Source organism: Peromyscus eremicus, chromosome 7 (genome assembly GCF_949786415.1).
Source record: "Peromyscus eremicus chromosome 7, PerEre_H2_v1, whole genome shotgun sequence".
Lineage (NCBI taxonomy): Eukaryota > Metazoa > Chordata > Mammalia > Rodentia > Cricetidae > Peromyscus > Peromyscus eremicus.
The window spans coordinates 112,774,684-112,800,499 of NC_081422.1; the positions used below are offsets into that span (position 1 = coordinate 112,774,684).

The 25,816-nt window shown below is 48.5% G+C and overlaps 1 protein-coding gene across 2 annotated transcripts in view; it reads left to right on the forward strand.

Moving 5' to 3' along the window:
• Ctdspl (CTD small phosphatase like) overlaps nt 1–25,816 on the forward strand; it is a 126,686-nt gene that overhangs the window by 73,024 nt on the left and 27,846 nt on the right. For both annotated transcript variants that reach the window (XM_059268865.1, XM_059268866.1), the window contains exon 2: nt 23,468–23,622. In XM_059268865.1, coding sequence (XP_059124848.1) covers nt 23,468–23,622 — 155 coding nt within the window. The remainder of the gene's footprint in view (nt 1–23,467; nt 23,623–25,816) is intronic.

The window sequence follows — 25,816 nt, forward strand, 5'->3', positions numbered from 1 at the left end:
TGACCCTTGACTCCGTCACCCCTGCACTACAGAGCTTTTCAGAACTCTTGGGGAGTTAATGTGCTGCATTCCACAGACTAGGAATAGGGTGAATGTGGAATAGGGTGAATGGTCTGGTCTGGTGACTTGGCCCCCGTCTGGTCTCATCCCCTCCTTCAAGACCTTCCCACCCCACTTCCTGTATCCTGTGGGCCGGGGTCCGACCTACTCTGAGCCTCTGGCCAGCTATGGAGTTGAACTAGTGCCCTGTGAGCCCCACCGACCCAGTGCCTGCAGGACACGGCCGAGAAGAAGAGAGCCAGAGGAAGTTACAAGGCAACGGTCCTCCACCTGTTGTGGTACCTCCCTGAGGATGGAGACATTGCCTATTTGAAGTCTCGAAGTCTCACCCCTTTGGTAAGGAGGCAGCTGGCCTACAGGAAAGTGGTCCTTACACTCTCCCACATCCTGGAACAAGATATAAAATTTGTGGTTTCCTCTCTGGCCCTACAGCATCAGTCCTCCCCTGCAGGGTCATGTGAGCCTGAAGACTTGATACCAGGCCATGGGGTGAGGACCTCAGCTTGAGGGAGGAGCCCGCTGAGGCCACTGTGTCTGATAGTCCCTGGAAGCTGCTCTCTGGGTTTCAGTCCCAAATGCTGTATTCCAAATGAAGTCTTGTAATTGCAGGATGTGAAGGTGGGGTTGGTCTCTCTCAACAGAGCCCTCCTGGTGTGGGAAGCAGTTCCCCAGGGCTCAGGAAGCTGGGGCAGCAGTGAATGAGGTTCTCTAAGGGGAGGTAAATGGCTGAGAGCGCTCTGGCTGCTTGGTCCTGTGGGAATGCTTCTCCAGTAGTGGGTAGAAGGATGATGTTACCTCATTAAAGGAACCAGCAGGCCTCCTCATAGCAGGTGCCAGATGAGCCTTGAAATGGACGGCCACTCCTCCTTGCACGTGGCATTGTTGAATTGGGAGCTGTAGCTAGAGTTTTCCTGCCTGGCCCACAGTCAGGACAAATCTCTGTCACCTGCCAGTCCCACAGCCGCTCAGACCCAACCAAGTAAACACAGAGACTTACATTGCTTATAAACTGTATGGCCATGCCAGGCTTCTTGCTAACTGTTCTTATATCTTAAATTAATCTATTTCTAGCCGGGCGGTGGTGGCGCACGCCTTTAATCCCAGCACTTGGGAGGCAGAGCCAGGCGGATCTCTGTGAGTTCGAGGCCAGCTTGGGCTACCAAGTGAGTTCCAGGAAAGGCACAAAGCTACACAGAGAAACCCTGTCTCAAAAAACCAAAAAAAAAAAAAAAAAAAAAAAATTAATCTATTTCTATAAATCTATACCTTGCCACATAGCTCGTGGCTTACCAGCATCTTCACATGCTGCTTGTCATGGCGGTGGCTGGCAGTGTCTCCCTCCCTCCGCCTTTCTGTTCTCTCAGTTCTCCTCTCTGTTAGTCCTGCCTATACTTCCTGCCTGGCTACTGGCCAATCAGTGTTTTATTTATTGACCAATCAGAGCAACACATTTGACATACAGAACCTCCCACAGCAGGAAGCTAATCAGCCTTAGGGTCCAACAGGAGCACCTGTCACTCTTTATCACATAATGTTGATGGAAAATAGTATTCCAGGTTCCAAACAAGAGGTGTGTGCACACAGCCCACTCACAGCAGACCTGCCCCTCTCCGGCTTGAAGCCCTGTTCTCTCTGAGGACTTCCTTCTGGTCTCATGCTCAGCCTGCAGACCTGGCAGCAAGACTGGTAGTGTTTCCATCACAGATGCTGAAGGCTGAGTTCACCGAGCATCCTTCCAAACCTCTGTTGCCCCATCTTGTACAATATTACAACAGCTCAGAGCCATGGAAAGCCACCCGAGGAGCTGTGAACAGGAAGGGAGCCAGCCACAGCCGGATTTCAGAAAAACCACTCTGCAAGAGTCGGGGAGGAGAGACTTTTCGTCAGACTGCTGCGCGTCTCGGGGATGCAGGGACCATGGTGTGGACTGGGGGCCCCCTGAGCACTAAAAACAGCCAGGCTCTGGGCGCTGACTGGGGGGAGCAGGCAATACAGAACATGCTAGAGCCTTGAGTTCTTTTGGGAACCCCTGAAAACAGCTTGAAGACTTCCAAAGAGAGCTGCCATCCCAACCAGTTCAAGTGTATCTTAAAATACCTGATCTCAGCAGAGTGGAGCGCTGTGTAGGAAGAACCACGTGCTATTCCTCATTCCGTGTTCAGTCCCCAGTGTGTGGAATCGGTTTTGAAATATGAGCTTTATGTGATTTCATCTAGAGAGGTTTCTCAGGGTCATTGTTAATTTTCTTCCCCTTTACAAAAGTACCGTGTCTTAGAAAATTCATGTTAAAGAACAAATACCTTTATAAGTTCTTTAAATTATCTCTTTACAAATCATACTCATAGCCAGGAGGTTGTGGCGCACACCTAGGCAGAGGCAAGGGGATCTGAATTCGAGGCCAGCCTGGTCTGCAGATCAAGTTCCAGGACAGCCAGGGCTACACAGAGAAACTCTGTCTCAGAAAAGAAAAGAAAAAAAGTCATACTCATGGAAATTTGAACTGGGTAATTAAAAGCTGTAAGCCATCAAAGGTGACCTTCTGACATGCACATTTCCGTATGAACTGCTAAACTGTTAGCAAGGCGATACAAGCCACGAGTATGCCTTGCTTCCTGTTGATCTGTTTTCTTGTAAGTCAATGCATTATCCAGCAACACTGAATCACCCATTCAGGCTATCAGAAAACTCTGGTGCCAGGAAGGGAAAACACAAGCTACCCGTTTGCTGGCATCTGCTCAGCCAGTCTGAAACATCTGTGTGTGCTCACAAAGGGTGATGCCCCACAGGGAACAAAAGGTTACAAACAGCAACTCCCCTGTTCCAGGATCAGAGAGACGCCTGGCACTTCTGGCCAAGCCTCACAACCTGAGTTCCATCCCCAGGACCCACATGACTGTAGGAGAGAAACTGTTCTCCTGTGACTCTCACAGGTTATCCTCTGACCTCTGCGCTCACGCTGTGGCATGCACATGTGCACACAGACACAACACACATTTGTGCGCACACACATGCACAATAAATAAATAAATGTAAAAACAGCACAAAGAAATTCTCCTGTTCCACCTTTCTCCTTAAAACTAAAAGGGGAAAGTTTTCCCTGTTTCAAAGCTGACCGCATGGGAGTTGAGACAGTACACATGTATGTACCATGTACTCTCCTATGAAGACGCATGAAGACGTTGATGGCCACTGTAGTCCTCTGTTCATCTTAATTTTGAGACAGGGTCGCTCACTGGATCTGTGGCTCACCATGTTGACTAGACTGCCTGGCCACAGAGCGCCGGGAGCCTCAGTCCTTGCTCTCGGGTGCTAGATTACAAATACATACCAAGGCACCCAGCTCTCACGTGAGAGCTGGGCGGTCTGCGTAGCAGGCACTTTTCCCGCTGAGCCATCTCCCCACCCTCCAGAGTTTCTTCTGACATTCAAACTATTTGGTTGGGGTTTATTTGGTTGGTGGTTTTTGGTTTTGCTGCTGTTGTTTGTTTTAAATTATTGAGGTAAGAATTTGATAAAATTCAGAGTAAGGCTATTTATTTCACTATTTGGCCTACAGAGAGGAGAGTACCGCGTGTCCTGTTTGTGTGATAAAAATAAATTTCTCTAGGCCCACCATGTGCTCCTTTGTCTGTTTTGAACACTGCCCCATGATTAGAGTTGTTTACTTATGTAACAAAGGAAATGGAGAGGACTGTGAGGCCCAGAGTGGTAGGTCATTGAGAGACTGGGCGTGGTGCAGCGGCCTCTGCCTCCACTCTGTTTGGTCGTTGCCGGCCTTTGCGGGGAGGATGTCCCAGAGGGTACCCTAAGGGATGACCTCCAGTGGACAGCGTATAAGATGTCCCCAGCTTGTGTTGGTCTTCCCATCTGCGCAACTAAAAAATAATGACAGAAGTAAATATTTGGGACCAGGTTTATTTTGGTCAGACAAATTCCAGCCTGCTTTCTAAAATTAGGGAATCTGTGGGATGCACGTGGCTTGGGGCATCCTGCCGGAGAAGTTTGTCTCAGAGATATTCGGTTCTCTTCCTTACTGTTGCTGGCAGGGAAAAACATACATCTGAATGTCCCCTCGTGTTGGCCCATCTGTGCAGACCCAGGGCCTGTGGTAGGAAGGCTCTAACCAGCTAATTTGGTAGGCTTCTCCTGCCTGCCCTCAGCAGCAGATGCAGAGTTGAGCTGCACCCTCCTGTCCTTCCCTCACACGCTGCCAGATCTGCTTCTAAGGACAGCTTTCATCCTGTCTCCGTCCCTCTGGGAAGCATTCAGTGACCACCTTCCCACTGTCTTTCCCCCGGTGCTACTTGGCAACCCGACAAGTTAGAGTCCCCATTGTAGCTTTGTAACTCGTTGTAACTTTCCATTGTTCCCAAATAAGTGTCCCTTCTTATCCACCCCCCTCCATTCTTCCCCCTCGGCTGCTGCTGCACCCCACTTCCGTGGGCTGGCTGCTGAGCCCAGGGGGAAGCCTTGGCTGTGGCATCTCATCACTGTCTCTCTCCCTCCATACCTAGCACAGAGGAAGCCCCAGAAGATGTTTCTGTTTCTCCTCCCAAAGTTGTCCTTGACCCAGGAGAGGCAGGCCCTCCCTGCAGGCTCCTAGACTTAATCTAGAGCCTACAGTTCTCTTGTAGAATGTAGCAGAAGTGGCTGCTAGCCTCCACCTCCCACAGGGGATATTGGGGGCGAGTCCTACCCTCACAGGGCCTCACCCTGCCCTTACCTCCCTTCCCTTCACTGGGCTGGCTTTGTGGGCTTGTGACTTGTGCCTTAATACTCTCCTGCCGCAACCCTGAAAGTCTCTTAGTTTTTGAACATTTGTACTAAGTTAGACAAATTATATCCCCAGTTCTAGGAGCAGAGAAAGTGCTGGTGGACAGTGGGAGGTAGGATGAGGGATGTGGCTCTGTAAACTGCTTGGTGTGTGAGCATGCAGACCTCAGTTCAGAAGGGGAGATAAGTGGATTCCCGAGACTTGCAGGCTCTGTGAAAGACCCTGTCTTTAAAAAAAAAAAAAAATGGGGGGGGGGATGAATGAGAGAGGAAGACAGATGCCAAACTGACTACCACATGCATGTGCGCACGCGTTTGCACACACACACACACACACACACACACACACACACACAGTTGAGAGTAGGAGGCCACACAGAAGGGAGCCTGTGGGGTTGGACCTGGAGGTGGAGGGGGACAGCAGCCTTGGAGAAGTGGGAAAAGCATGTGATAAGAAGTGCCTTTCTTGCAGGTGGAACAATTCTGGGATCTGGGAAGTCAGGGTGCTCCTCATCAGCGGTGACTCCGGGACCTGTGTTGAGCACTGTCCTTCTGCAGTTCCGCAGTAGGCAGCCATTTTACTTCCCATGGCACTTCAGTCGCCTACAGGACCTTAGCTGACCTTTGCCCCCGACCTCTTCTTCCGCTGCCCCCTTTCCCTCTGCTGTGGCCACACACCCTGCTGTTGGTTTTGAGTATATGATGTACCCCAGAGACACCCACAGTCTCTAGTGTTTATTATTGCCTTCCTTCTGCTAACTTTGGGCTTTGTTTATTCTCTTTTCTAATTCCTTGACATGTAAAGATAGGTTGTTAGTTTGAAATCTTTCTTTTTGTAAAATTTATTTTGTATGTCTTGGTGTTTTGCCTGCCTGTCTGTCTGTGTACCCTGTGTATGCCTGATGCCTGCAGAGGCCAGAAGAGGCCTTCAGATCCCTGGGACTGGAGTTACAGGCAGTTGTGAGCTGTGAGCTGCCATGTGGGTGCTGGGAATCAAACCTGGGTCTGTGGAAGAGTAGCCAGTGCTCTAACTGCTGAGCCATCTCTGCAGGCTGGCTGTCTTTCTCCTCTTTTTATGTAGGCATTCACAACTGTCAGCTTCTCTCAGTACCACCTTTGCTGCCTGTCTGGGTGTGTTGCGGTCAAGGTCTAATTCCATTGGTTGCTTCTCTGGCCCCCTGGGCGTGTAAGAGTGCACTGCTTGGTCTCCGTGTGCTTGTGGTTTCCAGTTTTTCTCCTGCTGTAGATTTCTAGTTTCATTCCCTGTGTGATTCCCCTCTCCTTAACATTTCAAGACTTGTTCTGTGACGACACATGATCTGTCCTGAAGAACGCTCTGCATGTGCCTGAGAAGAATGTGTATCCCGTGGTGTCTGGAATGTTCTGTCTGTGTCTCCATTCTCCCTCACTGTTCGGTCCTTTGTTTTCTTATTGGTGTTCTATTGTTCAGAATGGGATTTTGAAATACCGTTGTGATGTTGTGTGCTCTTCTGTTTTGTCAGCCTTGGCTCATCTCCACCCTCTGATGTTGGGAACTTCTGTAACTATTTATCTTCCTATCGAATTAACAGAGTGTGTGTAGAGGGCCATGCATGTGAATGTGCAGGTGTGCATGCCCATACAAATGCATGCAGGGACTACAGGAAGACATTGGATGTCTTCTGTGCACGCTCTCTCTCTCTCCATATGTGTGTGTGTATGTATATATGTATGTGTGTGTGTATGTATATATGTATGTGTGTGTGTGTATGTATGTATGTATGTAAAATTGCCTTGCAACAGGATCTCTCACTGACCATTTGGTCCAGGGTAGCTGACCAATAAACCTCAGGTTCCACCCATCTCTAACCCCTAAGTGCTGGGTTCTAGGTAGGCATGGCCATGCCCAGCTTTTTCTATAGGTGCTGGGAATTCAAACCCAGGTCTTCTGCTTCCACAATGAGTGTTCTTACCCACTGAACCATCTCCCCAGCCCCTTTATCATATGATGCCATCTCTCTTCTGTGACAGCTCTTGACGTAAGTCTATGTTGTCAGCTCCACGCCGGTTTGATCCTGTTTGCATGGACCATCTCCCATTCTTTTTCTCTTAGCCTGTGTACAGCCTTCCAGGGACACTGAGTAAGTCTCATGAGATTGGATCTCAATATTTCTTTCCAAGTTCAGCCACTTTATGTATTGTGATTGAAGTTTAATCTATTTATGGTTAAAGTAATTATTGATAGAAGGAGAATTGTTACCATTTTCCTGTTTTCTATCTTGTATAAGTTCATCTGTCCTTCTCTTCCCTCTTTGTGTCTCATTGGTCTCTTTGTGTAGTGACATGATTTGATTCCTTTCTGTTTCTTTAGTGTCTCTTCTATAAGTATTGTCTTTATGGTTACCATGGAGATTACAGAAAACTTCATTCAGTAATATTAATCTATTTCAGGCTGGTGAACAATGCCACTCAACCTTGGCATAGTTTTTAGGCATAATACAACAAAATTGATTTTTAAAAACTTTCTTCACTTTAACCTTCGTTTGTAACTTCAAATAGAATTAACTAGAATTGGTAGAATTCCTATCTTATGAATCTCAGGCAACTAATTCCCAGTGGTATTTTGTTTTAGAATTTGGTAAGTAACTCTGACATTTGTCTGAAAGTATAAAGGATAGGCCAGCCAAGACATTTTCAAATCAAAATTTAAAAAGTGGGGGCTACTGCTATTAAATATAAAATAGTAAATCTAAACTCACAAGCCTGCGTTTTACTGGCACACAGAGAGAAACAGAGTAGACTAGAGTATAGAACAGACCAACAGGCTGATTAAGTACACAAGGATGGATTGTTGAATATATAATAGGATGTTGGGTTAATCTTTTGGAGAAAATGGCTCATTAGTATAATCAGCAGAAAAATATAAACAAATAGTGTATCATGTTGAAGTGGAAAAGAAGGTCTCTAAAAGATTGTTAGATTTAGGGGTAGGGATGTAGTTCCGCAGGAAAGTGGGAAATGCTCACCCGTGAGGCCCTGGTTTGATCCCCAGTGCCTTAGGAAGCAAAGGGGAGGTATGAACGAAGGAGATCAGTTAGAGTTTACTCTCTGGAAATAAGATTTCTGCCTCTCCATAGCTCCTCTCACCAAATTTTAGAAGGCCTAAAACAGATGCTATTTCCAACCCACAGCACAGTCAGCATGACAAAGGAACCCGCGATATAATGTCATGTCATCTCCGATATGACAGAGTGGAAACAGGCCGCCCCGAGTGTAGGGTTTCCCACCCCCAACCCCATGATTCTCAGTAGAAGTGCCCAGAAAGCATGCGGGAGGCTGTAGAGCTTGAATGGCAGTCATCAGAGCGCCAAGCAAACTTAGAGCAGGCTGTGCCTGGCGTCTTTCAGACAGGCAGAGACTGTGTGCGCCACACCAGCATCAGGGCTCCTGTCGGCACAGCCGAGTGGACACCTGCGGTTGAGGTACACATCGCTCTCCCTGTCCCAATGGCAGGTTGGCCACAAGCACAAGTAGGCCATTCTCTCCTTCCACAGTGAGTTCTGGGAATCAAACCAAGGTCATCGGGCTCATGGGGCAAATGCTTTCACCCACTGAGTCACCTCTCCAGCCTATAATATTTTAAAGAAATAATGTACACGTAAAGACTATGTATGCTGCATACACTGTTTCTGCATTCTTACCACTTTCATGAGCATATAATTCACTATTGTTATTTTAATACATAATACAAACTCCTACAGTACCAGGAACAGTGAAAAATCCTCCCCCTCTCCCTCTCACTGTCCTTCATTCTCCTGATGTTTCTTTCAGGAGACACTCGGTTCTTTATAAAGCCTTCCGGGGATGCTCTCGACACATAGAACGTTACCATGTATGTGCATTTTATTTAGAAGGGTATGCGAGTGAGCTGGAGGGATGGCCCAGTGGGTAAAGGCACTTGCTGCCGTGCCAATCAACCTGAGTTTGACCCGGGGACCCACGCGGCAGAAGGGGAGAGTCGGCTCCCAGCAGTTGTCCTCTGCCCCCAGCATGAGACCCTACACACACTAACACATGTCATGACGTGGTTTCTGAGGTTTTATGGTGGTGTGCCATGTACTCTTTTGTGCTGTCCTCGTTTGAGGCATCTCCACAGAGGCCGTCACTGGCAGGCTCCGGGGCAAGCTTGCGAGCATCAATCACGGGTCTGAGTAAACTGCTCTTTCACACCTTTGTTGTCCTCCTGGGCAAATTCCTTCTTTAGCACACAGCGGGTAGCCCATTGAAATGAGGCTGTAGAAGGATCAGTTTTATGAACTAGAAACTAGTATTTCAAGTAATATTTACTACATTTTCCATGATAAATATGATGTAGATTGTGGTCATTTAGAAATGATAGCAGAGTATCAAGAAAAACATAATATTCACTCCAGTCCTGTGAGCCAGAGAGCGCTTCACCTATTGGTAACTTTTACATAAGCTTGTATTAATCTTATAGGAAGCAGGAATTACCCTGTTTGCTAAAAATAGTGGGGAATGGAGATAGCTCCGTGGGTAAAGTGCTTGTCACGCAATCATGAGGACCACGCTAGACCCCCAGAACCCATGCAAAGCCACGTGGGCAGAGCCACATGGGCAAAGCCGGTGGGCATGGTGGTTCCTAGTGCTCAAGAGGTGAAGACAGGGAGTCCCCAGAGCAAGCTGGCCCTCCAGACTAAATGCGAGGTGAACTCCAGTGTCAGTGAGAGAATCTGCCTCAGTGAATAAGGTCGCGAGAGACCAAGAACACCCAGTGCCAACCTTTAGCCTCCACATTCATGCACAACAGACATACGCATACACACACACACACACACACACACACACACACACACACCACAAATGCACATGTCAAAAAAAAAAAAAAAACCATCAGGGATCTGTGAGTTGTGTGCCCAGGATGGGAGCTGAGCACATGTCGGGGTCTGATTGACAAGTGCCTAGAGGCTTGCCATGGCCAGAGGAGTCTGAGCAGAGCGGTGCTGTTTGACCCAGCTCTTCCTGGCAGACTGCAGGAGCTCTGCCTTTTCAGTGTTCGGGCCGCTCCCATCGTTCCGTGCTTTGGTTCATTCATCCATTAATTAACATCTGTGAATGTCCCTCCTAGTCTCAGGCATCTGAACGCTCAGTCCCCAGTTGGTGATGCTGTTTGGGGAAGTTTAGAAGGTGCAGACTTGCTGGAAGAATACCACTGTCAGGGAACTGGGTGGGGTTCACAGCTAAAAATCCTCATGACACTTGACATCTTTTTACCTCGTGTTTACGGTTGGAAGATACCAACTGTCAGCTTCCTGCTCCACCTGCCATTCTTACTCCGCCATCATGGACTCTTATCCCTCTGGAACCAAAGCCCAAATAAACTCTTTCTTCCTTAAGTTGCCTTGGTCATGGCGTTTTAGCACAGTGATGAGAGTAATTAGTTGAACATCTGCTCTGGCAGGCCTGTGGTATACCAGCACACGTCTAAGCACAGGGATGTGACCAAGATTGGTAGGGTTCCCGTACCCGCGTTGCCCACACTTCCACAGTTTACCCAGCCCATACTGCTGATACAGGCAGGGCTGGAACAGGTCTGAGATGGTTGTCCGCACTAACCACACACATCCCATGGAAAAGGTTCACTCCTCCTGGATGCGCAGGGCCCTCTGTAGCTGCCCTGTGTTGAGAGGACTAATGGCTGCAGCAACACCTACTCTGTCGGACCTCCACATTGCTTCCGTTTTTACTGCTCTGGCCTCATGTCTGTTGCTGTGGTAAAACACCCTGAAGAGAGCAACTTTTGGAAGAAAAGGCTTGTTTTAGCTCCTGGTGCCAGGTTCCAGTCCATCATGGCAGAGATGTCAACGCACAGGAAGTTAGAACAACTGGTCCCATCCACAGTCAGAGCAGAGAGAGAATGGATGCATGCATGCTTGTTACTCTGCTTGCTTTATTCTTACACAATCTGGGACCCAACCCAGAGGACAGTGTCACCCACTGTCAGGCTGGTCTTCCCACATCCATTCAGGCAATCAAGACAACCCCCCCAGACATGCCCACAGGCCAAGCTGACCTAGACCGTCCTTCAGTGAGACTCTTCCCCCCAGCCCAGCTTGTGTCAAGTTGACAGTTAAACTAATTACAGCAAACACCTCCTGGGTGTGACGTGTCCCTCTTCTGCTTTTCAAACAGGTTGTTGCCGGTTACAGAGTGGGCAGCGTGTGAGTGGATGGGTCTGTGTCTCCCGAGCTTGCCTCCGTTTGCTGGATGCCTCATTTTTGTTCGGTTAATAAGCACAAGAGTAGGGCTTGTTTTTTAAACACCATTTATTTGATGACGGTCAAACTTTAACCTGTTCCCTCCTCAGCACAAATCCCTTGTGCTGTTAGTTAGTATAGCTCTCGGTGTAAAAACAAAACACTGTGCGCAGTGACGGCTCAGAGCTGGGATCCTAGCCTCACACAAACCCAGCTTGTTTAACCAGCCCTGCTGCTTAGGAACTCAGTGAGTGTCCCTGGTCGCCAGGGCCAAGAAAAGTGCTGAGGCAAGGAAGGTGTTCCCAGTAGAGTGGAGGCTCCTAGGCATCACTGAGAGGCTGTGCCCTGGGCACATGGAGGGCACAGTGCTTCTACCCACCGTGGGGCTTCCTAGCAAGACCTGGCTCCCTTTATGTTTCACTGTCCTGACTCTGAAGTGAAGGGAGAGATTTGGGGACTCCGATGTAGGGGATGTCTCTGGAAATGAGACTCCGCATGCAGGGTGAGTGCTAGGAATCCGGATGTCTGTGTTCTCATGGGCAAATGGACTGGTTCTGATTGCGCTACACACTGTGAAGAGCAGAGATGACGTGTGTAAAGGGCCGTGTACAAATACACTCAGCTAATGTAAGACAGGGACGGGAAAACTTCCTGTTGTCCTCCCAAAAGGAAGCAGTCAGCGTGCGGCTGAAGAACCATTGCCAGTGTTGTGTTCCCAGAGATGACTCTTTCACACTGTCCTGTGGAACTCCCTGGGGAAATTTATCTCATGGAAATAAAATAGACACTGATTGGATATCTTGAAAGGTGGCTCTTTTCTTGGCTAAATCTTTTTTCTAAATGTTTGGGTTTTCTTTTGAACTGTGTGGTCGGCAGCCCGGCCCCTCTCCGCTCTGAACACTCCCCTTTTATTCCAACAGAGGGGAAGTCGTGTTTGTTGACAGCTCTGCCAGGGCGGATAAAGGAATGTAATGTATGCATGCACTGCCCAGAATTTCCTGTTAGACACCCATTCCAGACCACGGCCTGGGAGGCGGTCCAGAGATAGGAGCCCATTCTAGGAGGGAAGAAATGGTGCATTCATCTCTGTGTTGGCCTCCGGAAAGCCTCGCCCTCACCCTCCTTTTAAGAGGGCATTTAGCTTTCTCTAGCATGATGTAGTTGTGAATTCAGCAGTATGGTCTCTTTAGGACTGTAATTAATGTGCTCTGCTCTAACATTCCTGTGTGTGAAGCAACAGCCTTACCTTAAGGCACATTTGATGTTTCATTCTGTAGCCGTAGCAGCATGGACGCATGGACAGCATGGACAGAATATAGCAGCATGGACATCCACAAGGATGCCCGACACAGAGCTTGTTGTGGAAATCTGCTGTGGATCTCTCCTGTGTGTGGTGGGGGTATGCAGGTTCATGCCCCTCCCTCGAGAATGTTGGGTTTCCTGCTCTGACACCATCTGCCCTATTCACTTAAGACGGGGTCTGAGTCTGGAGCTGAGCTAGCAGCCGGCAGGCCTCGGCCAGCCTGTCTGCTGTCTGCATCCTTCATAGTGCTGGGGTTACAGTCGCTTTTGAAATGGGAGCTGGGCATGCAAACTGATACACTCGCGCTTGCCCAGCCAGTGCTCCTACCCGATGAGCCGTGCGTCCCCCAGCCCCCGGATCACTGAAGTTTGATAAGAAGAAGACTCGTTTTGTGCAGCAAGTGTTGGTGCTCTGTCACGTTGCCCGCCGAAGGGGTATGTTGTTGGAGGAAACTGGATCTGGGTAGTAGTTAAAATGGCAGAGATTGTATTCTGGACTGTTGTGATAGGGGAAAGAGCCCTCAGTCTAGATCCTTGGTGGAGTCTGAAGGTAGCATGGACAAGCGGTGTTTATAGCTGAGCAGAGTGGAGGAGGTGGACAGTTACTGTGAGGGGTCATCAGGAGTTGGGGGGGGAGGTTCTGGCTTACTACCTGTCAGGATTCTTCATAGCATGGGTGTGGAGGTCAGAGGACAACTTGTAGGAGTCAGTTCACCTTCCATCATATAGTTTCTGGGGATTAAACTCAGGTCAGGCTTGGCCGTAAGCATGGTCACCAGTTGACCCACCTCTCAGCCCACCTATCAGGATTCTTGATGAAGACGGGCCAGACTCATGAGCCATCACCCGAGGAAGGATGGCTATAGGACATGTTATGTTCCCCTGTGACGGCACAAGGACTTTTGTTAAGGTCACCTCATAGCTCCTTGCTAAATTTGGACTTTACAAAGATGCACAGACCAACCTAGGAACCTCTCTACCACCAGGGTACGTGAAGGTTCCTTGTCGGTGGCACGTTAGTTCTCTTCTGTACTGTGCTGTCTTGGGTGTAGCTAGAGTTTCCCTGCCTGGCCCACAGTCAGGACAAATCTCTCTCACCCACCAGTCCCACAGCCGCTCAGACCCAACCAAGTAAACACAGAGACTTATATTGCTTACAAACTGTATGGCCGTGCCAGGCTTCTTGCTAACTGTTCTTATATCTTGAATTAATCCATTTCTATAAATCTATACCTTGCCACGTGGCTCGTGGCTTACCGGCATCTTCACATGCTGCTTGTCATGGCGGCAGCTGGCAGTGTCTCTCTGACTCAGCCTTCCACTTCCCAGAATTCTCCTCTCTCCTTGTCCCGCCTATACTTCCTGCCTGGCCACTGACCAATCAGTGTTTTATTTATACAGAACGATATCCACAGCACTTCCCTTTTTCTTTTTTTTTTTTTTTTCAAAAAGGAAGGTGTTAACCTTAACATAGTAAAATTACATGTAATTTGGGAATTTGGGCATAGCTTCTCTTACTACTTCCTGCCGGAGGGGGGCACTGTATCTTATGGGGACACAAAGAAAATTTTAGGATTATGGAGTAGTCCATGAGGCTATATTGTCTGAGCCAGTTGCCTTCAAACCCTTCTGGATGTTGGATCAGCTGGGCCATGGTGTCATCGGAGACCTTTCAGGGGGTCTTGGCTGGTCAAACCTGATGTATCTTAATCTGGAACAAATCCATAGCCTCTGGCTTTCTGTGGAAACAAAAGCAGAGCCTCCTTTCCAAAGCAACATATCTTTATATCCAAATTTTGAAGTCAAGGTACCTTTAAAATATACATTTTGGCATAACTCAACAGCTTTTACAATCAAATGTTTTTCTTCAGTTACGAATACCAAAGACAACATAATCCAGATTCTCTGTGTGGTAGCCATCTTTACGTGGCTTATTTTTTTTATATTAGCTTGAGCCTATTGCTTTAAACTGCAGCCTTCGAAGCCTGAAACAGCACTGTGGCTGCTGGCTCCGCCCACTTCAGCTTCCCAACATGGCGGTGGTACGTTTTCCACCAGCTCTGGGAGCCATCAACTCTCAGAAATAGTGGGTCTATGCTTTTAGCCAAGCAGCATGTAGCCCAAAAACCTCTTTTTTTGTTTTGTACTAGCAAAGGCTAAATCCACCACGCAGCTTAATGTGCCACTTGCAGAGGCCTCATTCCCGCCATACTGCAGGTCGAGCGTACACGTCAGGAACCCGCCATAGTAGCTCAAACTGGCAGGCTGCCGCTAACTTGAGAGAGACAACTAGGAAGCTGTTTTTGCCTCTGTTTTAGAACCTTTTTTCTCAGGTTTTAGGTCGAAACTCTTGCCAACACGTTAGGCGCCATTTGTAGCTAGAGTTTTCCTGCCTGGCCCACAGTCAGGGCAAATCTCTCTCACCCACCAGTCCCACAGCCGCTCAGACCAAGTAAACACAGAGACTTATATTGCTTACAAACTGTATGGCTGTGGCAGGCTTCTTGCTAACTGTTCTTATATCTTGAATTAATCCATTTTTATAAATCTATACCTTGCCACGTGGCTCGTGGCTTACCGGCATCTTCACATGCTGCTTGTCATAGCAGCGGCTGGCAGTGTCTCCCTCACTCAGGCTTCCACTTCCCAGAATTCTCCTCTCTCCTTGTCCCGCCTGTACTTCCTGCCTGGCCACTGGCCAATCAGTGTTTTATTTATACAGAACGATATCCACAGTACTTGGGTGATCTGGCCCCTGTGCCAGGGAGAGGCGAACATCACATCGTGGGAACTAAAGGCAGACCTTTGTGTCCGCTGCTGCTGACATGTCTTTACTGGGGAGGGATCTTAATATTAGAGATACTTACAGCAAGCAACAAAGTCGGCTCGCTGCTCTTTATCCTGAACTCCTTATTTTTAATTAAATTGGTTCTTGGGCCTTTTCACCCCCAACTCCCTACCACCCCCACCAATCCCCTGTTCTCCACACAAACCTCTCTCATGTTTATGTCTGTTCATTTGGTCATGTGACCCACTGAAACAAACCAGTGTCAGCTGTGTGGCCATGGGTTTGGAGTTGTCTGTTGGGATCTGGTAGGTTCACAACTGGACACTGATTCCTTCTCTCCCAGAATCTATTGATCAGTCATTCTGAGGTTGTGCCCCGAGAACCATTCCTTGGTGGTGCAGAGGTATTACAGCTAAGGAGTGTGAGTCAGAGGGGAGGGTGGATCACAGCCCAGTGGTAGCAAGGTCAGGACGGTGAGCACACAAAGCCTGAGTCAGTGCGGACCCCAAAAGTTTAGGTCCTGAAGCCAGGGTGGGTGGTCCAAGAGCTTCCTCACCTCCCGACTCCAAACCAGATTCAGTCCACAGAAAAGGAAAGGTCAGTGATTATGTGGCATGTGGCTGGTCTGGGGACATTTCAACATTTCTGGAAACTGCAAGGAAGCTAGGGGATCAGGAACATAAGGTGATGACCAGAAATTGCCCTCTCCCTGTGTAGATGCCACTCTGCTGTAGTCTCCCCCTGTTGGCATAAACTCAGCCAAGACTCTAGTCACGTGATCTTTAGACTAGTCTCCTTGGGCCACTGGAGAACCAAACACCGTGGTCAGCCTCGGTGAACTTCCTCCTAGACACTTCATGTCTTTGGTTACAATACTTTCTAACCACATTCATATGTGATTTCCTAGAAGGGCCCTAAGGCCAAGGCTAACCCTCAGGCGGGAGGTGGGTTCTCTTCATTGCCTTAGTGGTGTTCCTGTAATACAGAAATGTCCTCTGCATTGGAGGTAAAACTTGAAAGGGCCACTTAATGTTCTAAGTTTAGAGTCCACATCACCAAAACCAAAATGGGTCTGCCTACATGTTTTCTCATAAAGCCAGGCTGTCTGTGTGAGCACGGCTGTCTGGGTACCAGCTAAATTCTCACGGTGCACCGTGGGACACCGCGCAGAGCCCACGTCAGCTGCTGCTCTTGCTCTGTTTTAAGTTACTGGTGGGTTTTCTCCTCTTACGTGAACATACGTGCTTTCGCTGCAGGCAGGATTCTGTGGGGAGCCGTCATGCTTTGCGTGGTGTCATTTAGGCAGACGAAGTCATGCAGCTAACAAGAGAGGGCTGAGACAGCTCAGGGTCACCTCCAACACCCTCCTCCTCCTCCTCCTCAGTACCTGATAAGTGCTTTCTGTTTGAAGGAGGTTTATTGTTGATCTGTTTTCTGCACATGCACGTATGTGTATTTATGTATTCCCAAGTGTGTCTGTGTGTGCAGGTCAGAGGTCGACATCAGACGTCCTCCTCAGTTGTCTCGTGCTGAACCTAGAGCTCACTGGTTGGCTAGATCAAGGGGTCCTCCTGCTTCTGCCTCCCCAGCACAGGGAATACAAGCATGCACCACCACACGCTGGGGACCCAAGCTTGTGTACCTATGATTACAGAACAACCACCTTACCAACTTAGGCATCTCCCCGGTCCACAGATACTTTTAAAAAGTTAGGGGGGGCAGAATGGGTGTGACCACGCAGCGTATGTAAGAGCAGAGAACAAATCTGAGGAGTCGATTCACCTTCCAGCTCACTGAGGCAGGGTCTCTATTATTTCTATCCTGCTGCGTTCTCCAAGCTAGCTGGCCCACCAACTACTAAGCCAGTGGTTCTCAATCTGTGGGTCTGGAACCCCAAAGACCATCAGGAAACACAGCTATTTACATTACAATTCAAAACAGTAGCAAAATTACAGTTATGAAGTAGCAACAAAAATAATGTTATGGTTGGGGGTCACCGCAACCCAAGGAGCTGTATTAACGGGTCGCAGCATTAGGAAGGTTGGGGACCACTGCTGTAAGCAGTCCTTCCATCCCACCTACCATCATCTATCAGTGGCTGTGCCAGGACTATAGACGTACACCACTGCGTCTGGCTTTATTGTGTGGCTTCAGGGACTGACCTCAGATTGTCTGGCCTGTACAGTAAGTTCCTTTGCTTGCCGAGCCATCTCACTAACCCTCCACATACTTTTAAATAAGTCAGCTTCTAAGGAAGGACTTCCACTCTAGGCTCTTCAATAGCCCACAGGGCTGGCTTGCAAATATCTTGGATCTTTGCTACAAATTGATAGACTGTGTTAGTAACTTAAAATTTAACCTCAGTCATTCCAATTACAGAGATGAAGCAAAGGCATGTGTGTGTGGTACAGCTAGGCTGTGTCCCTCCCGATGCTCAGCCATCCAGTGCAGTTCGGCTTGTAGGGATGGTTCGGACCCTTGCTGGCCTCACCCCATCTCGTACTCCTCACCTCTTCTTTTTGCCTCTTCTCCATTTTCCTGTGTGTGGGGGGGGGGGGGCGGGGGTGTATTGTGTACATGTGTGTTTGAGTGTGTGTGGGCACAAGCATGTGTAGATGTGCATGCACGTGGAGGCCTATGTTGATGTCAGGAATCATCCCCCGCCACTTTTCCACCTTATTCCTTGAAGCAGGCCTCTCAAACCTGGAGCTCGTCTAGGTGACCAGTCCCACTAGCCAGCTTGCTCTGAGAATTACCTGCCTCCACCTTCTGAGGCTGGAATTACAGGCAGACCACGGTGCCAACTCAGTGTTTCTGTGGGTTCCGGGGATCCCAACTCTAACCCTATTCCTGCAGAGCGAGCTCTTTGTCCTCTGAGCCGTCCCCAGCCCTCATCAATTTGGTTGCTATCTGTCATGTGCTCTCTCACATTAGGCCCCTCCCACACCATTGCCTCGTTTCCCTGCTCTCCATAGCAATTTTATATAACTCTTATCCTTTCTTAGAAACTATTCCTACCCTGGCTTGGTGACGTGAGTTCATACTGGAGCTGTTTGGCACGACCTATGTCAACAAAAAGGAAGAAGGAAAACAAAGAGGAGAGGAATAAGTCCATTCTCTTCTACCCTGGGCCCCAGTGCGCCCTGCACTGCCCACATCAAGACATAGATAGCTCTTCTGTATCTAGATTTCGTATTCAAATTCAAATGTCTCTCATCAGCCATGACACACCTCAGGCTATAAGGATAGTGCCTAAGACATCTGCCAGGCTCTGTACTGCCCAGCACCAGAGCTCCCATTCCCAGAACTGAGTGTTGCCATTGAAAATCATGTAAACCGGGCTTAGACTGGCTCAGGGTAAAAGGGGATCTGTGGTTTTACATAACGAGAAGTTCCACAGGGTTCTCTCTTTATAACACTCTGTCTCTCAGGAGCTTTTTCAAAGTTGGCTTCATGCACCAGTGACAAGGGTGGCCACCAGCTCCGGGCTTCTTAGGAAACGCAGCGAAAAAGAGGACACCTTCTCTGACAGCTTGGCAGGGATCCCAAGTGAGACCCTTCTGGTTTGTTCAGTTGCGTGGACTGAAAGCTGGTGAGATGGAAAACAGGAAGGAAAGGGAATAACATTATGAGAAAGCTTAGTGGGGTTCTAGCAGGTGAAACTGCCAGATGTAAGCCGTGTTCCCCTTTAATGACGTTATGATGTCACTTCCTGCTTCTACCCAGAGAGACCAGGAGATGTTCTAGAAGCTTTCCATCCTGTAGGATCAGGGACTCATTTCCTCTGAGAAAAAGGCAATTGCTACGGTGTCCACACCAAGCCTTGTCTGTAGATGCTTCCCAAAGCCCCTGGCCCTGGCAGGAGAGAGAGGGCCACATCCACGAGCAGGAAGTGGGTCTTACCTGTTGAGGTGATGTCTAGAAAGAAGCAGTAGGGCATGCATGCCCAAAAAAAGAGCTTTCCATCTGTTCCCCTCTGTGTCATGCCCCTCCAGGAGACACTCAAGGACCATGAGACCCAGGCCCACCTCCAGCACCCCCACCCCATGATTTCTACTCTTGTGTCTTCTGGGAAATAAAAAAGATGAGTCGTAGACTCACTTGTCTGCATCTGCCAAGAGTCTCCCTTTATTTACCTTAGGAGGAGATACCCATAGCCTAGCCATCGGGTGGAGGAAATGGCAGCTGCCGGGCTCGGCCTCGGGCATGGCCTCGGGCATGGCCTCATCATCACAGCAAAGGAAGAGATAGAGCCCTGGGGAAATACAGTCATGGCACGGCAGGGAACCTGGGTGGGAGAATGCACTGGATCTGCTGGCCTCCTGGTGCTCCTTTCTGGAGTCCCAGGGCCAGCTGCAGGCTGGGCGGGAACAGGGCTCAGCAGAGAGGCTCAGCGTAGCCCCGAGGGAAATGAGCTGTGAATAGGTAAGAGGGAGTATGGACGCTGCCCCTTCTCATGAGAACCTTGTTCTTTCTCTCAGAAAACAACCAGCAAAGCCCACTGGACACTCAGCCCCTCCCTTTGCCTTGCCCATCTCTGCATCCGATTTTTAGAGCAATTGAATAGAATCATTTCCTGAGATTTGTCTAGTTTTGCTTTTAAAGTACAGTTTATATAACTGAAACCTGTTATAATAAATGCATCTCTCCATTGGCAGATGCTAGTAGAAAGAAAAAAAAAATCTTTTGCAGCATCCAGCCTTAATCCAGAACTTACCAGCAGAATCATTTTTGTTCTACCAAGCAAAAGTTGGTAAGGGCTGATGAGATGGCTTAGCAAGAAAAGGAGCTTGCTGCAAATCCTGGTGACCTGAGTTCAAGCCCCAAGACCCACATGGTAGAAAGAAAGAACAGACGCCCACAAGTTGTCCTCCAACCTCCACACTTAGTGTGCACATGGGTACACACACACACACACACACACACACACAGACTAAATAAATAAATAACATGTTTTTAATAATGAGATAAGCAAGAAAAACGTAAAAGAAAAAGGAAGTAAATGTACTGCTGAATAAACTCCTAAAAGAAATTATTTTAAAGATTTGTTTTATTTTTAATTATGTATATATGTGTATTTGTAATGCTCAGAGAGGTCAGAAGAAGGCATTGGATCCCCTGGAGCTGGCGCTGCAGGAGGTTATGAGCCGCCAACATGGCCACTGGGAACCAAACTTGAATTCTTTATAAGGGTATTGCCCACGGTTGACCACTGAGCCACTGCCCCAGCCCCTAAAAGACATTTTTTAAAAAATGTCCCGAGAGCTAGCACTGTTTTAATGCCCACCTTTATTAGATTCTGTTCTAAATACTTACAATAAAACCTTTAATTCTCACAACAAACTTGCAAGATGTGGCTATTTCTAATGTCCTTGTTTTATTGACATGGAAACCGAGGCTCAGAGAAGTCATGTGACTTCCCCAGCCCCCGCGCTGGTTCTGGTTGGGCCGTCGTGGATGCCTGTGCAAGCTGGCTGCAGAACCCATGCTCTCTCTCATCACTTGGTGGGCTTAGCTGCCTTGTGGGTCCTGTGGGGTAAAGATCTGCAGCAGATCAAGTCAGGACGATGCCGCAGGTCCAGGGCCTCTGCCTGGCGAGGAGAGGAGCCACTGAAGACAGATGTGAGAGCTGCTAAGGATTCAGAACAGCCTAGTGAAAGACCAAGGGCTAGTGGTTAGCCTGTGGCAGCGAAGACCGTAAGCTCCACTTAGCCATGTCACGGGGAAGGACCTACGAGACATCCAGAGATGCCCATCCCATGGGTTGGATAAACAGAAATGTGGGAGAGAGGTCTGGACCAAAGGCTCCAGCCACTCCGTCATACACTGGTTCTAAGGAAATGTGTCTATTTCCTACCCAGCCTGATGTTGAGAGTGACCCACCAGCCTGGGAAATTAGCAGGGCCCAGAGCTTCCCTTACTTGACACAGGGGGAACCCACCAAAGCCACTTCTCCCTACTCCAAGGAGGCAGGCGAGGAAACCTGTCCACTTCCACAGCCTCCATGCTGCTCAAACTAACTTCCACTGACTCTCTAGACAGTGAGTGATCCAACGGTAGAAACCTAAGTGCCTTACTGGTTCCAAGTCTCAGGTTTATTGATTGATTAATTTTGTAAGTAGTTGTCTGTTAATTAGTGGGGAGGAAGAGTTGTATGCGCTAAAGATGAAAGCAGACCTTGGAAGGTGCTTCCTCTCAGGCTGCTCACCATCTCTGAGACTGAGCAGATTGTAGACTTGCAAAGAAATGTGCCGTCAGCCTGGAGACCAGCATGCTGTTGGGTTGGGTTTTTCTCTTCTGCCCATGGTTAAGTTATTTGAATGTAACATAAAAATTTTAACTCCCAAAGTAACTGAGATAGTCAGACCAATCATTTGTATTAAATACAAGTTTATTACAGTCTCTTCCTCTCTGCTTGGCAAGCTCCCTGCTCCTTAATCAAACCTGAGTTGGTTCAAGATTCACCTTCAGGGGGGCACTTGGGAAATCACACATTTGGAAACAGGCCCACTTGGGTTCTCCTCCTGGCACCAGCAAGTACTAGCTCCTCCCTCTCAGCAAAGAAGGAAGCAGTGATCCCCTATCCTCTGGGAGCTATGTGGAGTCCAGGAGGTGAGGTCTGTGACGGCATGGTCTAGAGAAGGTCAGCCTTGAGTAAACTTGACAGGAGCCATGTCTTGTCCCGCCAGTCACAGATGCAGCCACCTCCTGTTGGCCCAGTGCTCTGACCCGGCATTTGAATCCTGAAATGCAACCACTGGTACTCTGTACATACACTCAAGGGTTCGTGAAGAAGACAGAAACATCCAGCTCCCCCAGGATTTATTATTCTAAAATTCATCTTTTTCGTGTGCGTGTGTGTGTGTGTGTGTGTGTGTGTGTATGTGTGTGTGTATGTGTGTGTGTGTGTGTGTGTGTGTGTGTATGTGTGTGTGTGTATGTGTGTGTGTGCGCGCGTGCGTGCGTGCGTGCGTGCGTGCGTGTGTGTGTGTGTGTGTGTGTGTGCGTGCTCAGAAGAGGGCATCAGGTTTCCTCCATCAGTCTGTGCTTGCTCCTTTGAGGCATGGACTCTCTCTGAATCTGGGGCTTGAGTTTTCTCAGTGAGGCTGGAAGACAGTGAACCCCATCTATCCTCTCCCCCTCAGAACTGGAACTACAGATGTGCAGAACACCTGGCTTGTTCCATCAGTGTTAGGATTCCAACTCTGGTCCTCATTATTGTGTAATGAATGTTTTTAACTACTGAGCCATCTCCCCAACTCCTAAGGGTCATGCATGAGGGCTGCAGACCACCCACATCTAGACAGTTGCTTGGAAATCACCTTCCCAGAATCTCCTGAATGCATTTGGTTTGGCTGTCACCAGGAAACTATTCCTGAGGTTGTGGTCACTTGGCGGGGAAAGGCGCTGAACGAATCACTAAGCTCACACAGTGAAGAGTAATGCCAGGTGGCTCATGAGGAGAGGCACGTTCTCACGATTGCTCCACATCACTAACCCTCACTCAGCATGGTCCCTTCCCTGTGGCTACAGCTCAGAGCACTGCAGACCCACCCAGCCATGACATGTGGTAGGACTGCCCCAGCCACATTCCCAGGCAAAAGCACCTGCCCATCCAAGTTGTCAGTCTGCCCTGAGGTGTGTTTTCCATCTGCGCCAGATTTCACCTTTTAGTTCTGACTTGTGGCAGCTTGTCCTGAGCCCTGGATAAATAGAAAGATCCATCCCTCCCTCGGTGCCTCTGTCCAGGACAGGCCAGGGCACAGGAGTGGATCTTGAGAACTTTCCCTGATCCTTCAAAGCCCGCACTCTGCACATCACAGCTCCTGCTGTTTCTGCAATGGACACCTTGGCTTTGTTCTTGGGGGGCCCAGGTTACCCCATCAACTTTTGACAAGCACCTGACTTTGTGATCTTTAACCCCTAAAGTTGACCGTCTCCATAATGCACAGGAAGTATCCAAGAACCAAGTTTCTAGGTGGCGCTTGCTTGCTGTCCAGTGGGAAAATGTTTCTGAGACAGGGTTAGGTCTGGTTTATTCATGAAAAAACACTGATTTTCAGTAGTGCTTACTGCAGGGTAGGAATGCTTCACCTCCTCAGACTGGAGAACACAGGCGACAGTGACCCTGAGGACTATGCAGTTAAGGAGCAAGCAGCCCCACTGAACTGAAGTCAAAGGGATTGGGCTGCAGGGCCCCTGGAGTCCAGTCCAGTACTCACACCCACACACCTCAGTTCACACTCACACTCACATGCCTCAGTCATTCACGTGACTGTTTCTCTTTCAGCTTCCCAGCGCAGCGTCAGCTTGAAGAAACAGAGGGGTCGTAGCATCCTCAGCTCCTTCTTCTGCTGCTTCCGAGACTACAATGTGGAGGCCCCTCCACCCAGCAGCCCCAGTGTGCTTCCGCCACTGGTGGAGGAGAATGGTGGGCTTCAGAAGGTCAGTAGAGAAGGAAAACTGCAATCTGTAAAGCTGAGGCTGCGTTTATGGCCTGCCCATGACAGATTCCCTCACAAGAGTACGTGAAATGTGCATGCAGCCATTTGAGACTTGGGTTCAGTTTTTTTAGAGAAAGGATTTCTGGTCCTCCCATCTAGCAACTAAAGAGCATGTATGATGGAAATTTAAAGCCAGCAAGATGGCTCAGCTGGTAAAGGGGCTTGCTGCCAAGTCTGATGACCTGAGTTCAAGCCCCAGAATCCACATGGTGGAAGGAGAGAACTGACCCCCCAGGAGGTATTTCCTGACCCCTTCACACACACTATGACATGGTCAGATGTGTACACACACACACACACACACACACACACACACACACTCAGAATAGATAAATATAATTTTTAAAAAGTAACTAGTAGCAGATATAGAAACAGGTAAAATAAGATAGAGATGGAGCAGACCTTGCAGTGAGTGTAATTGAGTTTAATACCTTGTGTAATAACGTGTTTAACAACAGCAAAGTCGCATAGAGTGTTTGCTGGGGTTTGTGTGTTAGATTGTCATAATAGGTCAGAACCCCAAACCACCCACGGGCTGTCTGACAGACACATCTGAAATGAAATGACTCAGAACGGTTAAGAATGTAAGGATAAACAAAGAGACGCTACCCAGGAACAAGCAAAGAAACCAGGTTATATTAGTTTCTGTCCAAATTGGATTCCACGTTAAGACAGCGACACTGAAAGTGCGAAGGGGGTTATCATCAGGATCGTGATTAGATTACAGACACCAAAGTCGTAAACTTCATGTTACAAACAGACGTCTCATAGAACAAGAAAGAGGCTGTAGGCAGGAGAGGCAGCGCGCTACCTCGGCAGTTGAGAGCTCCTGCTGCCCTTCCAGGGACTGGCGCTTGGTTCCCAGCACCCACCTCAGTCAGCTCCCAACAGCCTGTGACTCTAGTCCAGAGGACATAATGCCCTCTCTTGGCTTCCATGGGTATGTGCGCGCACACACTAAATATTTAAATAGGAAAAGAATACGCTGTCAAATGTAGGATAGATCAAAACATCTGATTGTTTTGATATATGGCTCAAAAATATAAAAAATATTTGATAATGGGCAAATGGTGTAAACTAGAACAGGCCTTTTCCTGTCTGTGAGGTTTTTAAAGGTGGGTTTGGTGTGGGAGTGGAGGGTGCAGCATAGTCTTAAGTGGTGTAGAGAGCCTGCTAATTGGTTTTCGTTTCCAAGAGGACATTTGGCAATGTGGAATTAGTCTTAGAGTATGCCTGTTGATAAAAGCAATTTTATTTCACAGCAAAAAAAAAATGTTGTTATGAATGTACAAAGATTGATCTACAAGACGCTATCCAGTATAGCTTATAATGGCCCAGGAAGGTACCTGACACTGACCTCTGAGCTACACACACACACACACACACACACACACACACACACACACACACACACGCACGCACGCACACGCGCGTGCGCGTGCATACTTACATGCACACACACAAAACTAGCCTTCCTTGAGGCAATGGAGGTACATTTTCAGACACATAATGATTCCAAGAAGGGATTTAAAAAAGGGTTTGTAAAAAAGAGGTAATTGGTTAAATAAGCTACATAATAGTCATACAGTCAGTTGCTGTCTTATTAAAAATGGCTTATCCTGAGGAATGGCGTGTCACGATTGTTAACATAAAGATGACTCAGTGAGTACAGCGCTTGTGCCCAAGTCTGACAGCCTGGGTTCAGGTCTCCAGAACCCACAGGGAAATATTAGTGCAGTGTATTCAGGGAGTCAGCAGAAGCCTGTGGGCCAGCCTGCCACACACCGCAGGAACAGCAGTGGGCCGGCCAGCCTGCCACACACCGCAGGAACAGCAGTGGGCCGGCCAGCCTGCCACACACCCCAGGAACAGCAGTGGGCCGGCCAGCCTGCCACACACCCCAGGAACAGCAAGACTGGGAAGAGAAAAGGCAAGTGCTTGTCTCCTATAGAGGCCTAAGGCAGACCTGAAGTGTTACCACCAGCAGAGGCTCATGGCCTTACTCCTGGGGGAAGGATTTCAAGTGCCCACGGTAGTGTGGGCACTCTAGAGGAGCTCTGTTGATGAACTGAGCGGTTTTATTCCCTTGCCCTGGTATCTGGTAGTGTGGGGCTTCCTTCACCTCTGCTGGTCCA